The sequence below is a fragment of the Euprymna scolopes genome, chromosome 40 (assembly GCF_053919585.1).
Source record: "Euprymna scolopes isolate OS-2025 chromosome 40, ASM5391958v1, whole genome shotgun sequence".
NCBI classification, from domain to species: domain Eukaryota; kingdom Metazoa; phylum Mollusca; class Cephalopoda; order Sepiida; family Sepiolidae; genus Euprymna; species Euprymna scolopes.
Genome location: NC_136521.1, coordinates 17,915,035 through 17,933,677, shown reverse-complemented (window position 1 = coordinate 17,933,677; position 18,643 = coordinate 17,915,035). Strand labels below are relative to the sequence as shown.

At 38.5% G+C, this 18,643-nt stretch overlaps 1 protein-coding gene across 1 annotated transcript in view; it reads left to right on the top strand.

Annotated features, from left to right (window-relative positions):
* LOC145265397 (cortactin-binding protein 2-like) overlaps positions 1-18,643 on the top strand; it is a 344,684-nt gene that overhangs the window by 288,582 nt on the left and 37,459 nt on the right. The window contains exon 13 of the mRNA XM_080121218.1: positions 8,718-8,825. Within this exon, the coding sequence (XP_079977344.1) occupies positions 8,718-8,825 (108 nt within the window). The remainder of the gene's footprint in view (positions 1-8,717; positions 8,826-18,643) is intronic.

Here is an 18,643-nt window from a genome sequence, read left to right as displayed (position 1 = left end):
TACTTTGCTTTGTGATTCGTTTTTTATTTTTTCGATTTTTCGTATAATTGTTTTTAATATTAATGAAGGTTCCATAATTGTTACTGGCACGAGTGCTTTCGATTTGCCCACGAATCATCTTCAGTTGTTGAAGAAATAAAAGTGTGAAAGAGAGAAAATGGAAATTAAAAAGTTAAAAGTAAAATATACTTAAAACGGTGTTGGGTGATGGTAAGTTAAATATATATATATATATATATATAATATTTAACCGAAACCTCTGGCCTTAGATGGAGGGGAGACTAAAACTTGCTGCTATGGTTTCAAATGATCTGAAAGAACAGCAATGGGAGGATTCCAAATATTTCTCATATGTTATATATCTCCTCTCTTTGGTTTTCACACATAAAGTAAATTTCACAGTGTATAAGGATTATTTGATACTAGAGATTCTACCCTATTTCCAAAAGAAACATATGAGAAATATTTGGAATCGAATCTCCCTTTGCTGTTATTTCAGATCATTTGAAACCATAGCAGCAAGTTTGTTCTCCCCCTCCATTAAGGCCAGAGGTTTTGGTGAAATATTATATATATTGTTTTTTTTTTGTTTTGTTTTTTAAATATAATTATCCACTGACATGTGTTTCGTTGTCTATGGCTCATTAGAGTGGCTGAATCTAGCGAGATTTCGAAATCGGGACCCACTAGATTCAGCCACTCTGATGAGTCGTAGATGACGAAACACATGTCAGTGGATAATTATATCTAAAAAACAAAACAAAAAAAACAATATATATACCGCTCCCCATGTGGTGGGTACCAGATTGGTTAAAGAGAAAATTATTCCCAACTCGCATTTAGGTAAAAAATGCACTTTCGTAAATAATTCATTCAAAACATATTACAAAAACAAATAACATATATATATATATATATATAAATAATAATCAACCTATATTTTTAATCGACTCCTCATCGACTTCATATATTTTAACTTACCATCACTTAACGCGTTATAATGTATATTTTACTTTTCACTTTTTAATTTCCATTTTCTCTCCTTCGCACTTTTACTTTCTCAATGCTTGAAAATGATTTGTCGACAAATCGAAAGCACCTGTGACAGTAACAATTATGGAACCTTCATTAATATTTTCAATTTTTATATAAAAAGATGAAACAGAAAATCAGAAATATAAAAAAAAAGAATCATAAAGCGAAGTGTCTCCGTTGCATTAATAATGTTTGCTTGATAATATATATATATATATATATATATATATATATATATATACTAGTGTTAGGATGATTAATCATAAAAATTGGAACTTTTGAGGATATCAAAATTGTGAAAATTTGAGCCTCGTTTTCGATTCCAAAAAGATTCTTTTATTTTTTTTCCTGGAAATTATAAAAAAACACAGATGTGTTTATATATTTATCAGAATAATATTTACTTATAACCTAGAAGTAAAGAATATTTACTCATAACATGGAAGTAAAGAGCAAAGAACCAGGATTTCTGGGTCCAATTTTATAATTTTATTGAAAAACAAAGTAAATAATACAACTTTTATTACCTTAGGAAACCCTTTGAAATGATTACACTTATTTTAGCACTTAGGTACTCCTTGTTGAGACACTTGTAGTCTGTCTAAACTGTACGAACGAACTGACTAAACCAAGATGGCCGACTCCTATTTATATCACCACAAGCAAGGGAGGTAACCATGTAACTGAAGCAAGGGAGGTAACCAATGTCTACATTAACATTGCTGCTGTCCTCAAGTGAATAATTTATTTCTGATTTAACAAGTCCCTTAGAAGCTCAGACGAAGCTCCTGCCTTGGTCAAACAATCAGAGACCTGATCACAACCCTTGATCCATTCTATCTGTATCTCTCCTCTACTCTTCATTTCCTTCAGCCTTGCTACATCTATTCTCAATCGTCGATCGCTTACCAGATTGTTGGAATTCAATGTCTCCACAAGTGATGCATTATCTGTCTTGCAGAGAACGTCTGGCAATTTAGATAACTGAAATACCTCTTGTATCATAACCGCAGTCAAAACACCAGCATCAGCTCCCTCATTCAGAGCAAGAGTCTCTGAGGCCAATGGGCTTTTTGTCACTCTGTCCAATTTCTTTGACGCCCAACACATGGGGGCCATTTTGTCAGTACTTCCTCCAATAAAGACAACAAAACCACCCTGTGAAGATCCATCTTCCAGACTGGCATAAGAGGCATCAGTATAACACAAAATGTGTAAATCTGAGGGCTTTCCCAATTTTGGAAATGTTATAGAACCCTTCTTGGATTTCAATTTTGATAAGGCTTTATTCGCCTCAAATAAGGCTTTTACTTTGGGATGCTTTCCAGTGTTGCTCATTTTACATACATCAAAAGCTATATCAGGGCGTGTTTGAGTTGAAACCCACATCATCTGACCTGCAAGTCTCTTCAACTCATGCTTTTCTTCTTCATTCAGTTCATCATTTTTCCTCAGTATCCTCCCTTTGCTTATTTCTATTGGAGATATGGAAGATACATATAGATCTTGTTCTACAGTGATCCCATTTTCCTGTTGATTAACATTCAGTCCAACATATTTGAATGTTCCACTTTCATGAGATCCCACCTTAAATTTTTCTTTCAATGTTGCAATCACATCCCTTTCAAACTCTGTGTTTCCACAGAAAACAAAATCATCCACGTGCATAGCAAGAATTCCAATCAAATTTCCTTTAATATCATGCCACAAAAACAATGCATTATCATAAGCACTTGCTACTCCTTTTAATTCAATCAAAGCCTGAGTAACTCTCTTGTACCATGCCCGTGGAGCATCATTCAATCCATAGATGCATCTTTTTAATTTCCACACTTGAGATTTAGGACAAACATCAGATGGTGGCCTCAGGTACACATCTCTCTCTAAAATACCACCTTGCAAAAAGGCTGAGGTAAAATCTATGGTCTGCAGCATCCAATTCTTTATTGATGCGGTTAGCATGACCATTCGCATAGCTTCACGGCTACATGTTGGGGAGTCCGTTTTCAGATTACTATTTTCTTCATAGCCTCGTGCTACAAGGCGAGCTTTCATTGTTTTCTGATTATCCTTGAATTTTTCAGTAATCACCCATCTTGTGGATATTGTTTTTTGACCTGTGTATGGCACACATTCAAATACTTCATAGGTGTTCATGTTTTTTATTTCTTTATGCTTGGCATCCATTACAGCTTTCGACTGCTCTTGTTCAGCGGTGAGCAGGACTACATTTTCCTGTTCAGTATATTGGGGCACTTCTCTCCAATGATCAATATGATTCCAGTTGATACAAACTTGATCCTCGTTTTCATCCTCAGGTTCTATATTGATCCAATGACTATATTTGCCAGTTGATTTAGGCTGTACTGACATAACCTTTCCTTTCTTCCACTCCCCACTTCCATTTATTTTATAAGTTATGGTCTTATTTCGGCCAGGTTTTTCAGTCTTATCTCTTAAACTGGTAGAACTATCAACAACTTCTTCTCTGTCTATATCTTCACTTTCTACCACTTGATTCTGCAACTCCTCCTCCTCAACTGAAAGGTATTCATTCTTCCCTTCTGTAGTGTTTCCCAGCATTTCAGCTTTTTTTGTTCTTTTTTCGTTGTTTTTATTCACTTTCATCAATTGGCACGGATGCATCCTATAAAATGCTCCGCCATGTCTGATTAAGACAAGCTGGCCTTCTCTGCCTAACACTTTTGCTGGACCACGCCATCCTTTAAAACCCTGCCTCCGATAATAGATTTGGTCTCCGGTAGCATAATCTTCATCAGCATAAGTTCTGACATTAGACCTGAGAGCTCTCCTAATTCTCTCACTGGACTCAGCTTCCAAAAAGTTTCTCCTTGCACTATGGAGAGCATTTAAATTTTTTCTCACCATGTCACTTGTAGTAGAGGACTCCATAGCAGGTAACTGGTCTGTCAGAATTGAGGGTGTATTTACATTGAAACCGAATACAAGTTCATTTGGACTGTGTCCAGAGTAATTGAGGAGGGCATTTTTTGCACAAATAGCCCATGCCAAGGCAATTTCAGGTTCACACTTCTCATCGTCAATTGTTTTTTTCATTGCCTCAGCAACTATCAAATTATGACGTTCTACAGTACCGTTGCTGAATGGACTTTCTGCGGCAGTAGTACAGGTCTCTATGTTGAGTTTTTCATTCATCTGTCTATAGTGTTCGTTGTTGAATTCACCCCCATTATCACTCAGAAGACGAACAGGAGATCCGAAATAGGTAATCCACATCATAAAGATGTTTTTGATGATCTCCTCCTTCTTCTTTGTTTTGATCAATGTTGCCGCTGAATACCTGGTAGCGGCATCAATGAGATGTAGTATCCACACCTCATTGTGGATGAACTCTTTCAAATCCATGTAAACTGTGTGATTAAATCTATTGCCAAGAGGCAATCCCACAACCGGTCGCAGTGGAGCTTTTTTAAATCTAAGGCAAATTTGACAGTTTTCACAAACCTCCTCAATCGCCTTTATAAATTCCTTGTCATTGAATTTGCCAATTTTTTTAACCAAGGAAACAAGTTTTTCCTTCGAGGCATGAGCAAACTGTCGATGAAGTTTTTCTGCTTTTTTTTTTTTTTCTGTGAAAGAACACTGACCAAAATTCTGAACATGTAATACAATGTTCTTAGTACCACTATGATCCAACAACTTATTTGTTAAGGGGAGACAATAGTGCCCTGAAGTTGTGGTCTTTAGTTCAATACATTTATCAAAAATCCAGCACATATCTTTCCGGAAATCTAGCACTATTCCTGCTGTCTTCATTGATTTGTGACTTAATAGAAGAGGCAAGTCGTTTTTCACAATATCTGCTTCGATATAAACTCTTATACCTCCGAGTGTAACCGGAAATTTAGCAACTTTAATTGCTGTGACAGCCACTCCATCACCAAAACAAAAACTCCGGTCTGAGTTCGTATACTTCACTAGTTGCAGGTCACTTTCATTTAAAGTATCTAAATAAACATCAAGCCACACTTCGCCAGCCAGTGTGCGAGTACAAGCAGAATCCAAGACTGCCATTCCAAATGTTTCCTTTACAAGATTTGAGATTTTTTCATTTGTACTGTTCAAATAAATATTTTCTTGAATGAACAACGTAATGTGTATTTGTTCTGTCGCTTCCGTAAACCTGAGCGTATTTCTAGGACACTCTCTAATTAGATCGTTCGGAGACTGACATTTGTAACACAACAACACGTTTCCACTTCGGTCACATGGATTAGATTGTCCTCGACGAAAACGCCTTTTGTTGTTACCCGGTTTAGAATAATTATAGTTGACGATTTCGGGCTCTGATTTCACTGCCGGTACATTTTCATCACGATAAATGTCACCAAATACTTTCTTTATCGATTCCTTCATGTTTTGATACGTCAAAACAGAACACGTTGTCCGCGCTAATTTTTCGTTCTCTTCCGATATGTTAACCGCGTTCAAAACAAGAAAAGCTTGCACTCCTTCCGGTAGAATAATGTAGAATTTTTTTAATCTTTGGTACAAAAACTCATAACGAACAAGAAAGTCATTTATACTGGTACCTGACGATCTTTTATAAGTGTAAAATTCCTTAAAAGTCATGTAAGCGCGCGTGTGTTCATCCTTTAAATATATGTCATCCAGTTTCTTTATTAAGATCTTCAAGCCATCTCGTCCGCCGATGTCACTTGTTGGCAATTCACGGACACATTCTCTAATATTCGGTGGTAGCGTCAAAAACACTGCTGGCCCTTTTTTTTCCTCAGGAAGATCCGTGAACAACGACCACATTTCAACGTCTTGTTTCCAGTTCTCGTAAACATCCTCCCCCTCCAACAATGGAGGTTGCTTGTTCGAAGTTGCCATATCCGATATCCGATCTGTCTAGTGCTACAGACAAGCTGTACAAAAAAAAAAAAAAATTTTTTTTTTTTTTTTTTTTTTTTTCGTTTTGTCGCACACAGAGGGATATCTCTGCTACCATTTGTTGAGACACTTGTAGTCTGTCTAAACTGTACGAACGAACTGACTAAACCAAGATGGCCGACTCCTATTTATATCACCACAAGCAAGGGAGGTAACCATGTAACTGAAGCAAGGGAGGTAACCAATGTCTACATTAACACTCCTCAAATTGGTGTGAATGGCTGTCACCTCAGGAGGAAGCCTCTTCTGAAGGCAATACACAAGAAAGCCTGCAAACAGTTTACTAAAGTCATGTCAACAAAGCCCATAGATTACTGGAATTATGTCCTATGGTCTGATGAGATGAAATTTAATTTGTTTGGTTCTGATAGCCTTAAGCATGTGTGGCGGCGACCAGGTGAGGGGTACAAGGGTAAGTGTGTCATGTCTACAGTCAAGAATGGTGGTGAGAATGTCATGGTCTGGGGCTGCATGAGTGATGCAGGTATTGGAGAGTTACATTTCATTGAGGGGAAACATGAACTCCAACATGTACTGTCAAATACTGCAGCAGAGCATGATCCCCTCTCTCCAGAAACTGGGTCGCAGAGCAGTGTTCCAGCATGATAATAACCCAAAACACACATTCAAGACAACCACTGCTTTACTGAAGAGGCTGAGGGTAAAAGTGATGGACTGGCCAACATGTCTCCAGATTGAACCCAATAGAACATCTTTGGGGCATCCTCAAGCAGAAGGTGGAGGTGCGCAAAGTCTCAAATATCCGCCAGTTCTGTGACGTCGTAATTGAAGAGTGGAACAACATTCCAGTGGCTACATGTGAAGCTCTGGTAAACTCCATGCCCAGGAGAGTAAAGACAGTTTTGGACAATGATGGTGGCCATACAAAATATTGAGAGTTGACATGTTGTATGCTAATATTGACGACTTTTCGTAAGGGGTGTACTCACTTTTATTGCCAAGGATTTAACTTTTAATGACTATATTTTAAGTGGAAAATAAATTAACTCTGTTATATATGCTGCAGACAGACTACTTTTCATTGTGACCAAAAAATAATTTTTTCAGTATTGCCCCATGAAGAGATATACTTAAATATTTGAAGGGGTGTACTCACTTTTGTGATACACTGTATATATATATATGATTGTTGAGCTGGATTAAATCCAACGATATGAAATAAAATGGAGGTGGAAGGACCTGAATACTCAACGTTTCGCCCGATTTATTCGGGCTTCTTCAAGAGGGATGGTCATTGATGAGAGAGTCAGAGGATTGGGGCTATATATAATGATGGGGGAGAGCAGCGTGTTTTCCTTATGTAAATTAGATGTCATATATACATATATATACATTTTATGAGAGAAAATAAATTAGAGTAAACTAGCGTGGTGGATTACGTCTAAAAGTTAAAATATCATAGAGATTAAAAAATTGCGTCTGGAAATATAGAGGTGATAGATTAATTAAATAAAATGACACGAGATTACGAATGAAGTTTTTTTTTTTTTAAATTAGAGATAATTGAATTGGGATAAAATAGCGTAGTAACTTAAAAGATGGTGTCTAAAAATAAGAATAGGTGATAAAAATGGAGTCTTAAAATAGATAATGATAAAATAAAAACAGTAAATAAGTAAAATAAAAATAATAAAATTAAGTGAAATTACGAATTTTTTTTTTTTTGTATGTATATATATATATATATATATATATATATATATATATATATATATATATATATATATATATATATATATATATCGCTTAACCGGTGTCTAAGTTGTTCTCTTTAATAATTATTTCCGACAGAAAGGGAGCAACGTGGAAAAAAACTTTTCTTTGCTTAATTATATTGCTGGAATGGGAGATTATAGCTGACTCAATTAAACGTCGTGTGGATCTGTTATGTATGTGTTTAAGGAAAGTTGTTTTGTTAAAATTAAAATAGTGGTCGTTCTCCATGATGTGACAAAATATGGCGTTGAGTGTATTGTTGTTTTTTACATCTCTTTTGTGTTCATATATTCTTTTATTTAAATTACACTGAGTTTCTCCTACGTATATTCTTCCACAATCAAGGCAGGGTATGGAGTTCCGGCTTTGGTGTTAATGTTGGTATTAGTCATAATTTTACGTGTTAGATCCCTAATTGTTATTCTTATTTTTAGACACCATCTTTTAAGTTACTACGCTATTTTATCCCAATTCAATTATCTCTAATTTAAAAAAAAAAAAAAAAAAATTCCTTCGTAATCTTGTGTCATTTTATTTACTTAATCTATCACCGCTATATTTCCAGACGCAATTTTTTAATCTCTACGATATTTTAACTTTTAGCCGTAATCCACCACACTAGTTTACTCTAATTTATTTTCTCTCATAAAATGTATATACATGTATATATGACATCTAATTTACATAAGGAAATCATGCTGCTCTCCCCCATCATTATATATAGCCCCAATCCTCCGACTCTCTCGTCAATGACCATCCCTCTTGAAGAAACCCGAATAAATCGGGTGAAACGTTGAGTATTCAGGTCCTTCCACCTCCATTTTATTTCATATATATATATATATATATATATATATATATATACACAGACACACTGGGTCCACCATAAATAACTATATAATTTTGTTTTTGTATAATAAATGAAGAAATGAAGAAATATGCAACTGAAATGTGAGTCTTGGCTGATTCTTACATTGTTACCATGTATTTCTCTTGTTTTATTGTAGGATCTTTTGGATTTTACCCAAGCGAAGAATTTCCATCCATCACTCCATATGACTTGGTAAGCAAAAATCGTGAAGGCGATGAAGCTTCGGTATCCATTACAATAGAAGGTCAGTAGAAAATACTAAGCATTTAACTGCTACTAAATTGTATCATATTTTTAATTTTGTTATTCTTACATATTCATATTGAGACTAAATTGAAGTCAGAAAGATAGAGAATGCGCGTTGTGTTTCATCATCCAGTTTTACTTTTTAAGGTGTTTCAAGTGTCCTTGGACTCCAGGGTGGGCAACATCAGACAATGGGGTTTGAAATAGAGAACTATTATTACATAATAGATGGCTCTACATAGCTTTATGGACAAATTTATCTTTAGTTGAACTTTGGCAACTTAATATTTTCATTTACTAGCCAAATAGAAAAGTTACTAGCCAAACCAATGTGATTTTTGGAATATGACATCTTATTTCTGTTACGAGTATGTACATCATAAAGATTGTTTTTATATTTTTTTAAGTAAGTGTTATTCTAAATATGCACCAAATTTTATGTTATGATTTAAAGGTATAAACATTCAAATTTTTTCAGATGTTTTTAAAATAACTTTCGTTAAAAAAAGAACTGTTTATTGTTCTAATTAACTTTTATTGTTTAAATAATTTAACTTTTATTTAAAAAAATTGAAGACATTTTTCACTCAGTAATTGGCTTTGGAAGATTGTTGGTGAAAAAGAGACAATCGGCAAAAGATAAACGTTTTATTATTTCTAATCACCACTTGGAAAAATCACTTGCAAATGCGACTGTTTCACTTGTCACATAAAGTTCTGCCCAATGTCAGATAGCGATTACAACAGCTAGTGTTAATCAGTACAGATCGAAGTGACACAAAGTTTGGGAAATAAACCAGTTTCCTCTGAAAGATAACAGGAAGGATAACCTGAAGGTTAGATACAGGGATAAATGAGGATTGAGTGGAAACAAAGAGACGTTGATTGACATGATGCATGACGTCATGAATATTGAAAGAAATGAGTGTGTTTATGTATGTACTGTGGTTCACATTGCCAATAATGCTGTAATAACTGAAAGGAAAGCTTGATAATTAACGAGAGTGAAATGACCCCTAAGGTCTCTAGTCACTGTTCCTACCTATTCATTCTTAATAAGATAACGAATTAAGAAAATACTAGTCTCTCACTTTCTCATATGTTAGCTATTTTTGTTTGAGAAAGATCATTTTTCGACAGCTTACTTTAGAATACGTATATTTAAACAGACAGAGATCTATAATATAAATCTCTGTTTTGTATGCTTGCCTAAAACTTTCGACAGAGATGATGGATATTCACGAGATTGGTATCGTTTTAAAGCTTGACCCTTCAGACGACAAATATCAAAAAATTGGCTTAAAACATTAATTCCTTCACCCTCAACTGGGCACTTTTCTACAGGGAGGAGTAGCAAAAAATCCTTCATGACAATTTAGCCATACACGCATGCGCAAAAAAGTTCTTTCTTGCATTAGTTTAATAAAAAAAAACAATAACCTGATTTCGCTCCCATCATCATAGACCAGGCGGTATAGTAGCAGTATTGTTATTTTAAGATTGCACATTCGAGCCGAGATGTCAGATATATATTTTTGACTTTTAAAGTTTTATTATTGAAACAGGGTTATTTATGCCATTTTAAAAAAAAATTATTTTTCCATCACGTTCTCTGTTTTTTTTTTGTTTTTGTTTTTCCGATTTTTTTAAGAAGTTTTAACATCGTTCACTTATTCTTTATTTTGTATCACGTTCGTTGTTTTTTTGTTGTTGTTAAATATTTAAACGGGGTTATTACGTTCGCTTAGTCTTTATTTTTGTTTTGATCCCCCCACACACACACACACACCTCACCACACCCGGGCAACACCGGGTATCCCTGCTAGTACATAATAAAAATGAAATAAAATAAATAAAAATTAAACTAAAACAACATCTATATATATAAAAGCGAAAATGTATGTGTGTATGTATGTACACTTTTCCTCGATGTCCACAAAAGGCTTCTTTCAGAGAAGCGATTGCTCGCTTCACAACTTCTTAAAACTTTTTATATCATCTATAAATTGTAATATCTCAGAGTTACCCACGGAGCTCGCCTGTCTATTTAATTTTATTGACTTTCAAACGTTAATTATTCCACATTTCCGGCATCGGCACGCGTTACATTCGGTTTTCGGTATAAAAAAAAGCGAAACTCGACTCTAATAACAGGCCCAGAGCCATCCCCCCCCCGCTTTGGCGGCACGGGGGACAAGATCAAAGTGTAGTATCTGTTCCAACAGATGCTGCAAAGCTATGACTAGCAAACACCAGCTATGACTAGCAAAGACCATATGTGGGGCCAACCCCACATATCTAAACTTGGTCACTGAAGGGGCAACGCTTCATACCAACAGTTTCTAATCCAGCTCCCATTTCCCACCTCTCGGGAGCTGGTATCCCCTTTCCCTCCATCTCCACATTAAAAAACGGCCTTGTGCCTAATTTGCTCAGTGGGGAAGCAAATAAATATCACAACAGGCCCAGAGCCAGTGAACGTTTGTCGACTTCGTCATATCAGATGGGGGAGCGGGTTTTTAAAAACAAACAAACTGATTTATTGACCTCATTAAAAACTGTCCCGCACAAAATTCTGACTGCTGAATACCTATCGCCGTCACATCAATCAAAAACGAGCACCTTTTTTTTTTTTTTTTCAAACTTTACGATTTTCCAACTGCGCGTCGTAAAAGCTTCGTTTTTTTTCACGGGCACCTGTTTTTTTTTCACACACACCTACAAACACCCGGGCAACGCCGGGTACCCCTCGTTAGTTTAAAATAAAAACAAAAAAGCACTCTAAGCAGTTATGTGCTAAAACAAGGTCATCTATTAATTCAACGCATTCACAAAAGCAGAAGAAAGAAGAGAAAGCGAAAATCATCCAAACCTTTGTTTGGGAGAAAAGGCCTAAAATTTACTAATGGGAGAATTAATCTGTAGGAGGAAATAACAATGAATCTGATTGGTTAGCTAGCTGGACTAAACACCATGTGCATAGAAAAAGGTACTAAAAGGAGTTTGAGATAATTATGCCAGGGAGATAAGAAGCATCAACGAAGCAAAAGTTTGCATTTTTGCAAGAGATAATTTGTGACGCTAAAATAATCGATCGAGCAACGAAACAATTTCAAGTAAAATAGACTTTGTCTCCACAAAAGCATAGTCCCAGAAATTGCCGAGGCAGTTTATAAAAAGGGAATACACTATGCAAAAATTTATTTTTGTTAGTATTATTGAAATTATTATAACAGGGTGGAACAATAAAATTGTCGCCCTAGTAAAGACAACATGATTCCATTTCCGTTTGATGAAAAATGGTTTTCTTTTTTTGTTGCACACCATCTACTAGTTGGCCAGTTGTGTACAAATCCTAAGAGTGATAGGAGCATTCTATCATGTCTGAAAGTGACACAATGTTCAATGCACAAGATCGGAGATGTGCTGGTGTACGTGCTCTCTACTGATCCAAGTCAGCACTCTCAAAATGCAAATCCAGATGGTCCAACACTTGAGGGCACAGCTCAACAAAGTTTCTGGCCATGATCATGGTCTTTGGTGTGGTTTCAAATGAGGGCCACATCATACTACCTCACATTTTCGAAGTCAGCTTGAAAGTTAACACCAAAGTATACTTGGATATGCTGAAGAGTGTGGTGATCCCCTGGTGCAATCTGGTGGCTCTTGGCAGATCCTGGGTGTGGCAGCAAGACTCAGTGCCAGCCAAAAAAAAATCTTATAGACCCAGGCTTGGCTTGAGAAGGAGTGATACGATTTTGTACCCTTCTATCACTGGCCTCCCTTCTCTGCTGGACTACTTTGGTTGGTCATACATCAAGAACATCACCAAAGCCAGTCTGATCACCGCCATCTGCTGAGTATTCGCCGAGCTTCCACCGGTACTATTGGAAAAGACATGCTCCCAGTTCCAGACCCACATTGAGGTGGGAGTTGTGGTTGAAGGTGGCTACATTAAATAGATGTCAGCTCATGATCAAGTTACCTGAATTGGAAAAGACATGCTCCCAGTTCCAGACCCACATTGAGGTGGGAGTTGTGGTTGAAGGTGGCTACATTAAATAGATGTCAGCTCATGATCAAGTTACCTGAATTGGAAAAGACATGCTCCCAGTTCCAGACCCACATTGAGGTGGGAGTTGTGGTTGAAGGTGGCTACATTAAATAGATGTCAGCTCATGATCAAGTTACCTGAATTGGAAAAGACATGCTCCCAGTTCCAGACCCACATTGAGGTGGGAGTTGTGGTCGAAGGTGGCTACATTAAATAGATGTCAGCTCATGATCAAGTTACCTGAATTGGAAAAGACATGCTCCCAGTTCCAGACCCACATTGAGGTGGGAGTTGTGGTCGAAGGTGGCTACATTAAATAGATGTCAGCTCATGATCAAGTTACCTGAATTGGAAAAGACATGCTCCCAGTTCCAGACCCACATTGAGGTGGGAGTTGTGGTCGAAGGTGGCTACATTAAATAGATGTCAGCTCATGATCAAGTTACCTGAATTGGAAAAGACATGCTCCCAGTTCCAGACCCACATTGAGGTGGGAGTTGTGGTTGAAGGTGGCTACATTAAATAGATGTCAGCTCATGATCAAGTTACCTGAATTGGAAAAGACATGCTCCCAGTTCCAGACCCACATTGAGGTGGGAGTTGTGGTCGAAGGTGGCTACATTAAATAGATGTCAGCTCATGATCAAGTTACCTGAATTGGAAAAGACATGCTCCCAGTTCCAGACCCACATTGAGGTGGGAGTTGTGGTTGAAGGTGGCTACATTAAATAGATGTCAGCTCATGATCAAGTTACCTGAATTGGAAAAGACATGCTCCCAGTTCCAGACCCACATTGAGGTGGGAGTTGTGGTCGAAGGTGGCTACATTAAATAGATGTCAGCTCATGATCAAGTTACCTGAATTGGAAAAGACATGCTCCCAGTTCCAGACCCACATTGAGGTGGGAGTTGTGGTTGAAGGTGGCTACATTAAATAGATGTCAGCTCATGATCAAGTTACCTGAATTGGAAAAGACATGCTCCCAGTTCCAGACCCACATTGAGGTGGGAGTTGTGGTTGAAGGTGGCTACATTAAATAGATGTCAGCTCATGATCAAGTTACCTGAATTGGAAAAGACATGCTCCCAGTTCCAGACCCACATTGAGGTGGGAGTTGTGGTCGAAGGTGGCTACATTAAATAGATGTCAGCTCATGATCAAGTTACCTGAATTGGAAAAGACATGCTCCCAGTTCCAGACCCACATTGAGGTGGGAGTTGTGGTTGAAGGTGGCTACATTAAATAGATGTCAGCTCATGATCAAGTTACCTGAATTGGAAAAGACATGCTCCCAGTTCCAGACCCACATTGAGGTGGGAGTTGTGGTTGAAGGTGGCTACATTAAATAGATGTCAGCTCATGATCAAGTTACCTGAATTGGAAAAGACATGCTCCCAGTTCCAGACCCACATTGAGGTGGGAGTTGTGGTTGAAGGTGGCTACATTAAATAGATGTCAGCTCATGATCAAGTTACCTGAATTGGAAAAGACATGCTCCCAGTTCCAGACCCACATTGAGGTGGGAGTTGTGGTTGAAGGTGGCTACATTAAATAGATGTCAGCTCATGATCAAGTTACCTGAATTGGAAAAGACATGCTCCCAGTTCCAGACCCACATTGAGGTGGGAGTTGTGGTCGAAGGTGGCTACATTAAATAGATGTCAGCTCATGATCAAGTTACCTGAATTGGAAAAGACATGCTCCCAGTTCCAGACCCACATTGAGGTGGGAGTTGTGGTTGAAGGTGGCTACATTAAATAGATGTCAGCTCATGATCAAGTTACCTGAATTGGAAAAGACATGCTCCCAGTTCCAGACCCACATTGAGGTGGGAGTTGTGGTCGAAGGTGGCTACATTAAATAGATGTCAGCTCATGATCAAGTTACCTGAATTGGAAAAGACATGCTCCCAGTTCCAGACCCACATTGAGGTGGGAGTTGTGGTTGAAGGTGGCTACATTAAATAGATGTCAGCTCATGATCAAGTTACCTGAATTGGAAAAGACATGCTCCCAGTTCCAGACCCACATTGAGGTGGGAGTTGTGGTCGAAGGTGGCTACATTAAATAGATGTCAGCTCATGATCAAGTTACCTGAATTGGAAAAGACATGCTCCCAGTTCCAGACCCACATTGAGGTGGGAGTTGTGGTTGAAGGTGGCTACATTAAATAGATGTCAGCTCATGATCAAGTTACCTGAATTGGAAAAGACATGCTCCCAGTTCCAGACCCACATTGAGGTGGGAGTTGTGGTTGAAGGTGGCTACATTAAATAGATGTCAGCTCATGATCAAGTTACCTGAATTGGAAAAGACATGCTCCCAGTTCCAGACCCACATTGAGGTGGGAGTTGTGGTTGAAGGTGGCTACATTAAATAGATGTCAGCTCATGATCAAGTTACCTGAATTGGAAAAGACATGCTCCCAGTTCCAGACCCACATTGAGGTGGGAGTTGTGGTTGAAGGTGGCTACATTAAATAGATGTCAGCTCATGATCAAGTTACCTGAATTGGAAAAGACATGCTCCCAGTTCCAGACCCACATTGAGGTGGGAGTTGTGGTTGAAGGTGGCTACATTAAATAGATGTCAGCTCATGATCAAGTTACCTGAATTGGAAAAGACATGCTCCCAGTTCCAGACCCACATTGAGGTGGGAGTTGTGGTCGAAGGTGGCTACATTAAATAGATGTCAGCTCATGATCAAGTTACCTGAATTGGAAAAGACATGCTCCCAGTTCCAGACCCACATTGAGGTGGGAGTTGTGGTCGAAGGTGGCTACATTAAATAGATGTCAGCTCATGATCAAGTTACCTGAATTGGAAAAGACATGCTCCCAGTTCCAGACCCACATTGAGGTGGGAGTTGTGGTTGAAGGTGGCTACATTAAATAGATGTCAGCTCATGATCAAGTTACCTGAATTGGAAAAGACATGCTCCCAGTTCCAGACCCACATTGAGGTGGGAGTTGTGGTTGAAGGTGGCTACATTAAATAGATGTCAGCTCATGATCAAGTTACCTGAATTGGAAAAGACATGCTCCCAGTTCCAGACCCACATTGAGGTGGGAGTTGTGGTTGAAGGTGGCTACATTAAATAGATGTCAGCTCATGATCAAGTTACCTGAATTGGAAAAGACATGCTCCCAGTTCCAGACCCACATTGAGGTGGGAGTTGTGGTTGAAGGTGGCTACATTAAATAGATGTCAGCTCATGATCAAGTTACCTGAATTGGAAAAGACATGCTCCCAGTTCCAGACCCACATTGAGGTGGGAGTTGTGGTTGAAGGTGGCTACATTAAATAGATGTCAGCTCATGATCAAGTTACCTGAATTGGAAAAGACATGCTCCCAGTTCCAGACCCACATTGAGGTGGGAGTTGTGGTTGAAGGTGGCTACATTAAATAGATGTCAGCTCATGATCAAGTTACCTGAATTGGAAAAGACATGCTCCCAGTTCCAGACCCACATTGAGGTGGGAGTTGTGGTCGAAGGTGGCTACATTAAATAGATGTCAGCTCATGATCAAGTTACCTGAATTGGAAAAGACATGCTCCCAGTTCCAGACCCACATTGAGGTGGGAGTTGTGGTTGAAGGTGGCTACATTAAATAGATGTCAGCTCATGATCAAGTTACCTGAATTGGAAAAGACATGCTCCCAGTTCCAGACCCACATTGAGGTGGGAGTTGTGGTTGAAGGTGGCTACATTAAATAGATGTCAGCTCATGATCAAGTTACCTGAATTGGAAAAGACATGCTCCCAGTTCCAGACCCACATTGAGGTGGGAGTTGTGGTTGAAGGTGGCTACATTAAATAGATGTCAGCTCATGATCAAGTTACCTGAATTGGAAAAGACATGCTCCCAGTTCCAGACCCACATTGAGGTGAGAGTTGTGGTTGAAGGTGGCTACATTAAATAGATGTCAGCTCATGATCAAGTTACCTGAATTGGAAAAGACATGCTCCCAGTTCCAGACCCACATTGAGGTGGGAGTTGTGGTTGAAGGTGGCTACATTAAATAGATGTCAGCTCATGATCAAGTTACCTGAATTGGAAAAGACATGCTCCCAGTTCCAGACCCACATTGAGGTGGGAGTTGTGGTTGAAGGTGGCTACATTAAATAGATGTCAGCTCATGATCAAGTTACCTGAATTGGAAAAGACATGCTCCCAGTTCCAGACCCACATTGAGGTGGGAGTTGTGGTTGAAGGTGGCTACATTAAATAGATGTCAGCTCATGATCAAGTTACCTGAATTGGAAAAGACATGCTCCCAGTTCCAGACCCACATTGAGGTGGGAGTTGTGGTTGAAGGTGGCTACATTAAATAGATGTCAGCTCATGATCAAGTTACCTGAATTGGAAAAGACATGCTCCCAGTTCCAGACCCACATTGAGGTGGGAGTTGTGGTTGAAGGTGGCTACATTAAATAGATGTCAGCTCATGATCAAGTTACCTGAATTGGAAAAGACATGCTCCCAGTTCCAGACCCACATTGAGGTGGGAGTTGTGGTTGAAGGTGGCTACATTAAATAGATGTCAGCTCATGATCAAGTTACCTGAATTGGAAAAGACATGCTCCCAGTTCCAGACCCACATTGAGGTGGGAGTTGTGGTTGAAGGTGGCTACATTAAATAGATGTCAGCTCATGATCAAGTTACCTGAATTGGAAAAGACATGCTCCCAGTTCCAGACCCACATTGAGGTGGGAGTTGTGGTCGAAGGTGGCTACATTAAATAGATGTCAGCTCATGATCAAGTTACCTGAATTGGAAAAGACATGCTCCCAGTTCCAGACCCACATTGAGGTGGGAGTTGTGGTTGAAGGTGGCTACATTAAATAGATGTCAGCTCATGATCAAGTTACCTGAATTGGAAAAGACATGCTCCCAGTTCCAGACCCACATTGAGGTGGGAGTTGTGGTTGAAGGTGGCTACATTAAATAGATGTCAGCTCATGATCAAGTTACCTGAATTGGAAAAGACATGCTCCCAGTTCCAGACCCACATTGAGGTGGGAGTTGTGGTCGAAGGTGGCTACATTAAATAGATGTCAGCTCATGATCAAGTTACCTGAATTGGAAAAGACATGCTCCCAGTTCCAGACCCACATTGAGGTGGGAGTTGTGGTTGAAGGTGGCTACATTAAATAGATGTCAGCTCATGATCAAGTTACCTGAATTGGAAAAGACATGCTCCCAGTTCCAGACCCACATTGAGGTGGGAGTTGTGGTCGAAGGTGGCTTCATTAAATAGATGTCAGCTCATGATCAAGTTACCTGAATTGGAAAAGACATGCTCCCAGTTCCAGACCCACATTGAGGTGGGAGTTGTGGTTGAAGGTGGCTACATTAAATAGATGTCAGCTCATGATCAAGTTATTTGAATTGATTTTTTCAATAAAAGTTTCAAAATAAAACTGTAGTGTTGTTTTTCTTTAGGGTGACAATTTTATTGTTCAACCCTGTATGTTTCATTTTTAGTTTTTTATTAATTTGTTTCATTTTCGTCAACTGTTTCGGCAATTTCCAGGACTAACAGTTCATGTAGAGATCATAATTCACGTATAGTATTTGTGTATAATTTCTGCCTTCGAATAGCGAGACTTTGAAATTCCCTTCCTGCTACCTGCTTCCCTGACTGTACTTATATGCAGAAGTTTAAATGTAATGTAAATCAACATATTGTTAATCTTTCCTAGGCTTGGCCCCAAATAGTAGCCCATTACGTCCAAGTGGCTATATGCCTTGTTAG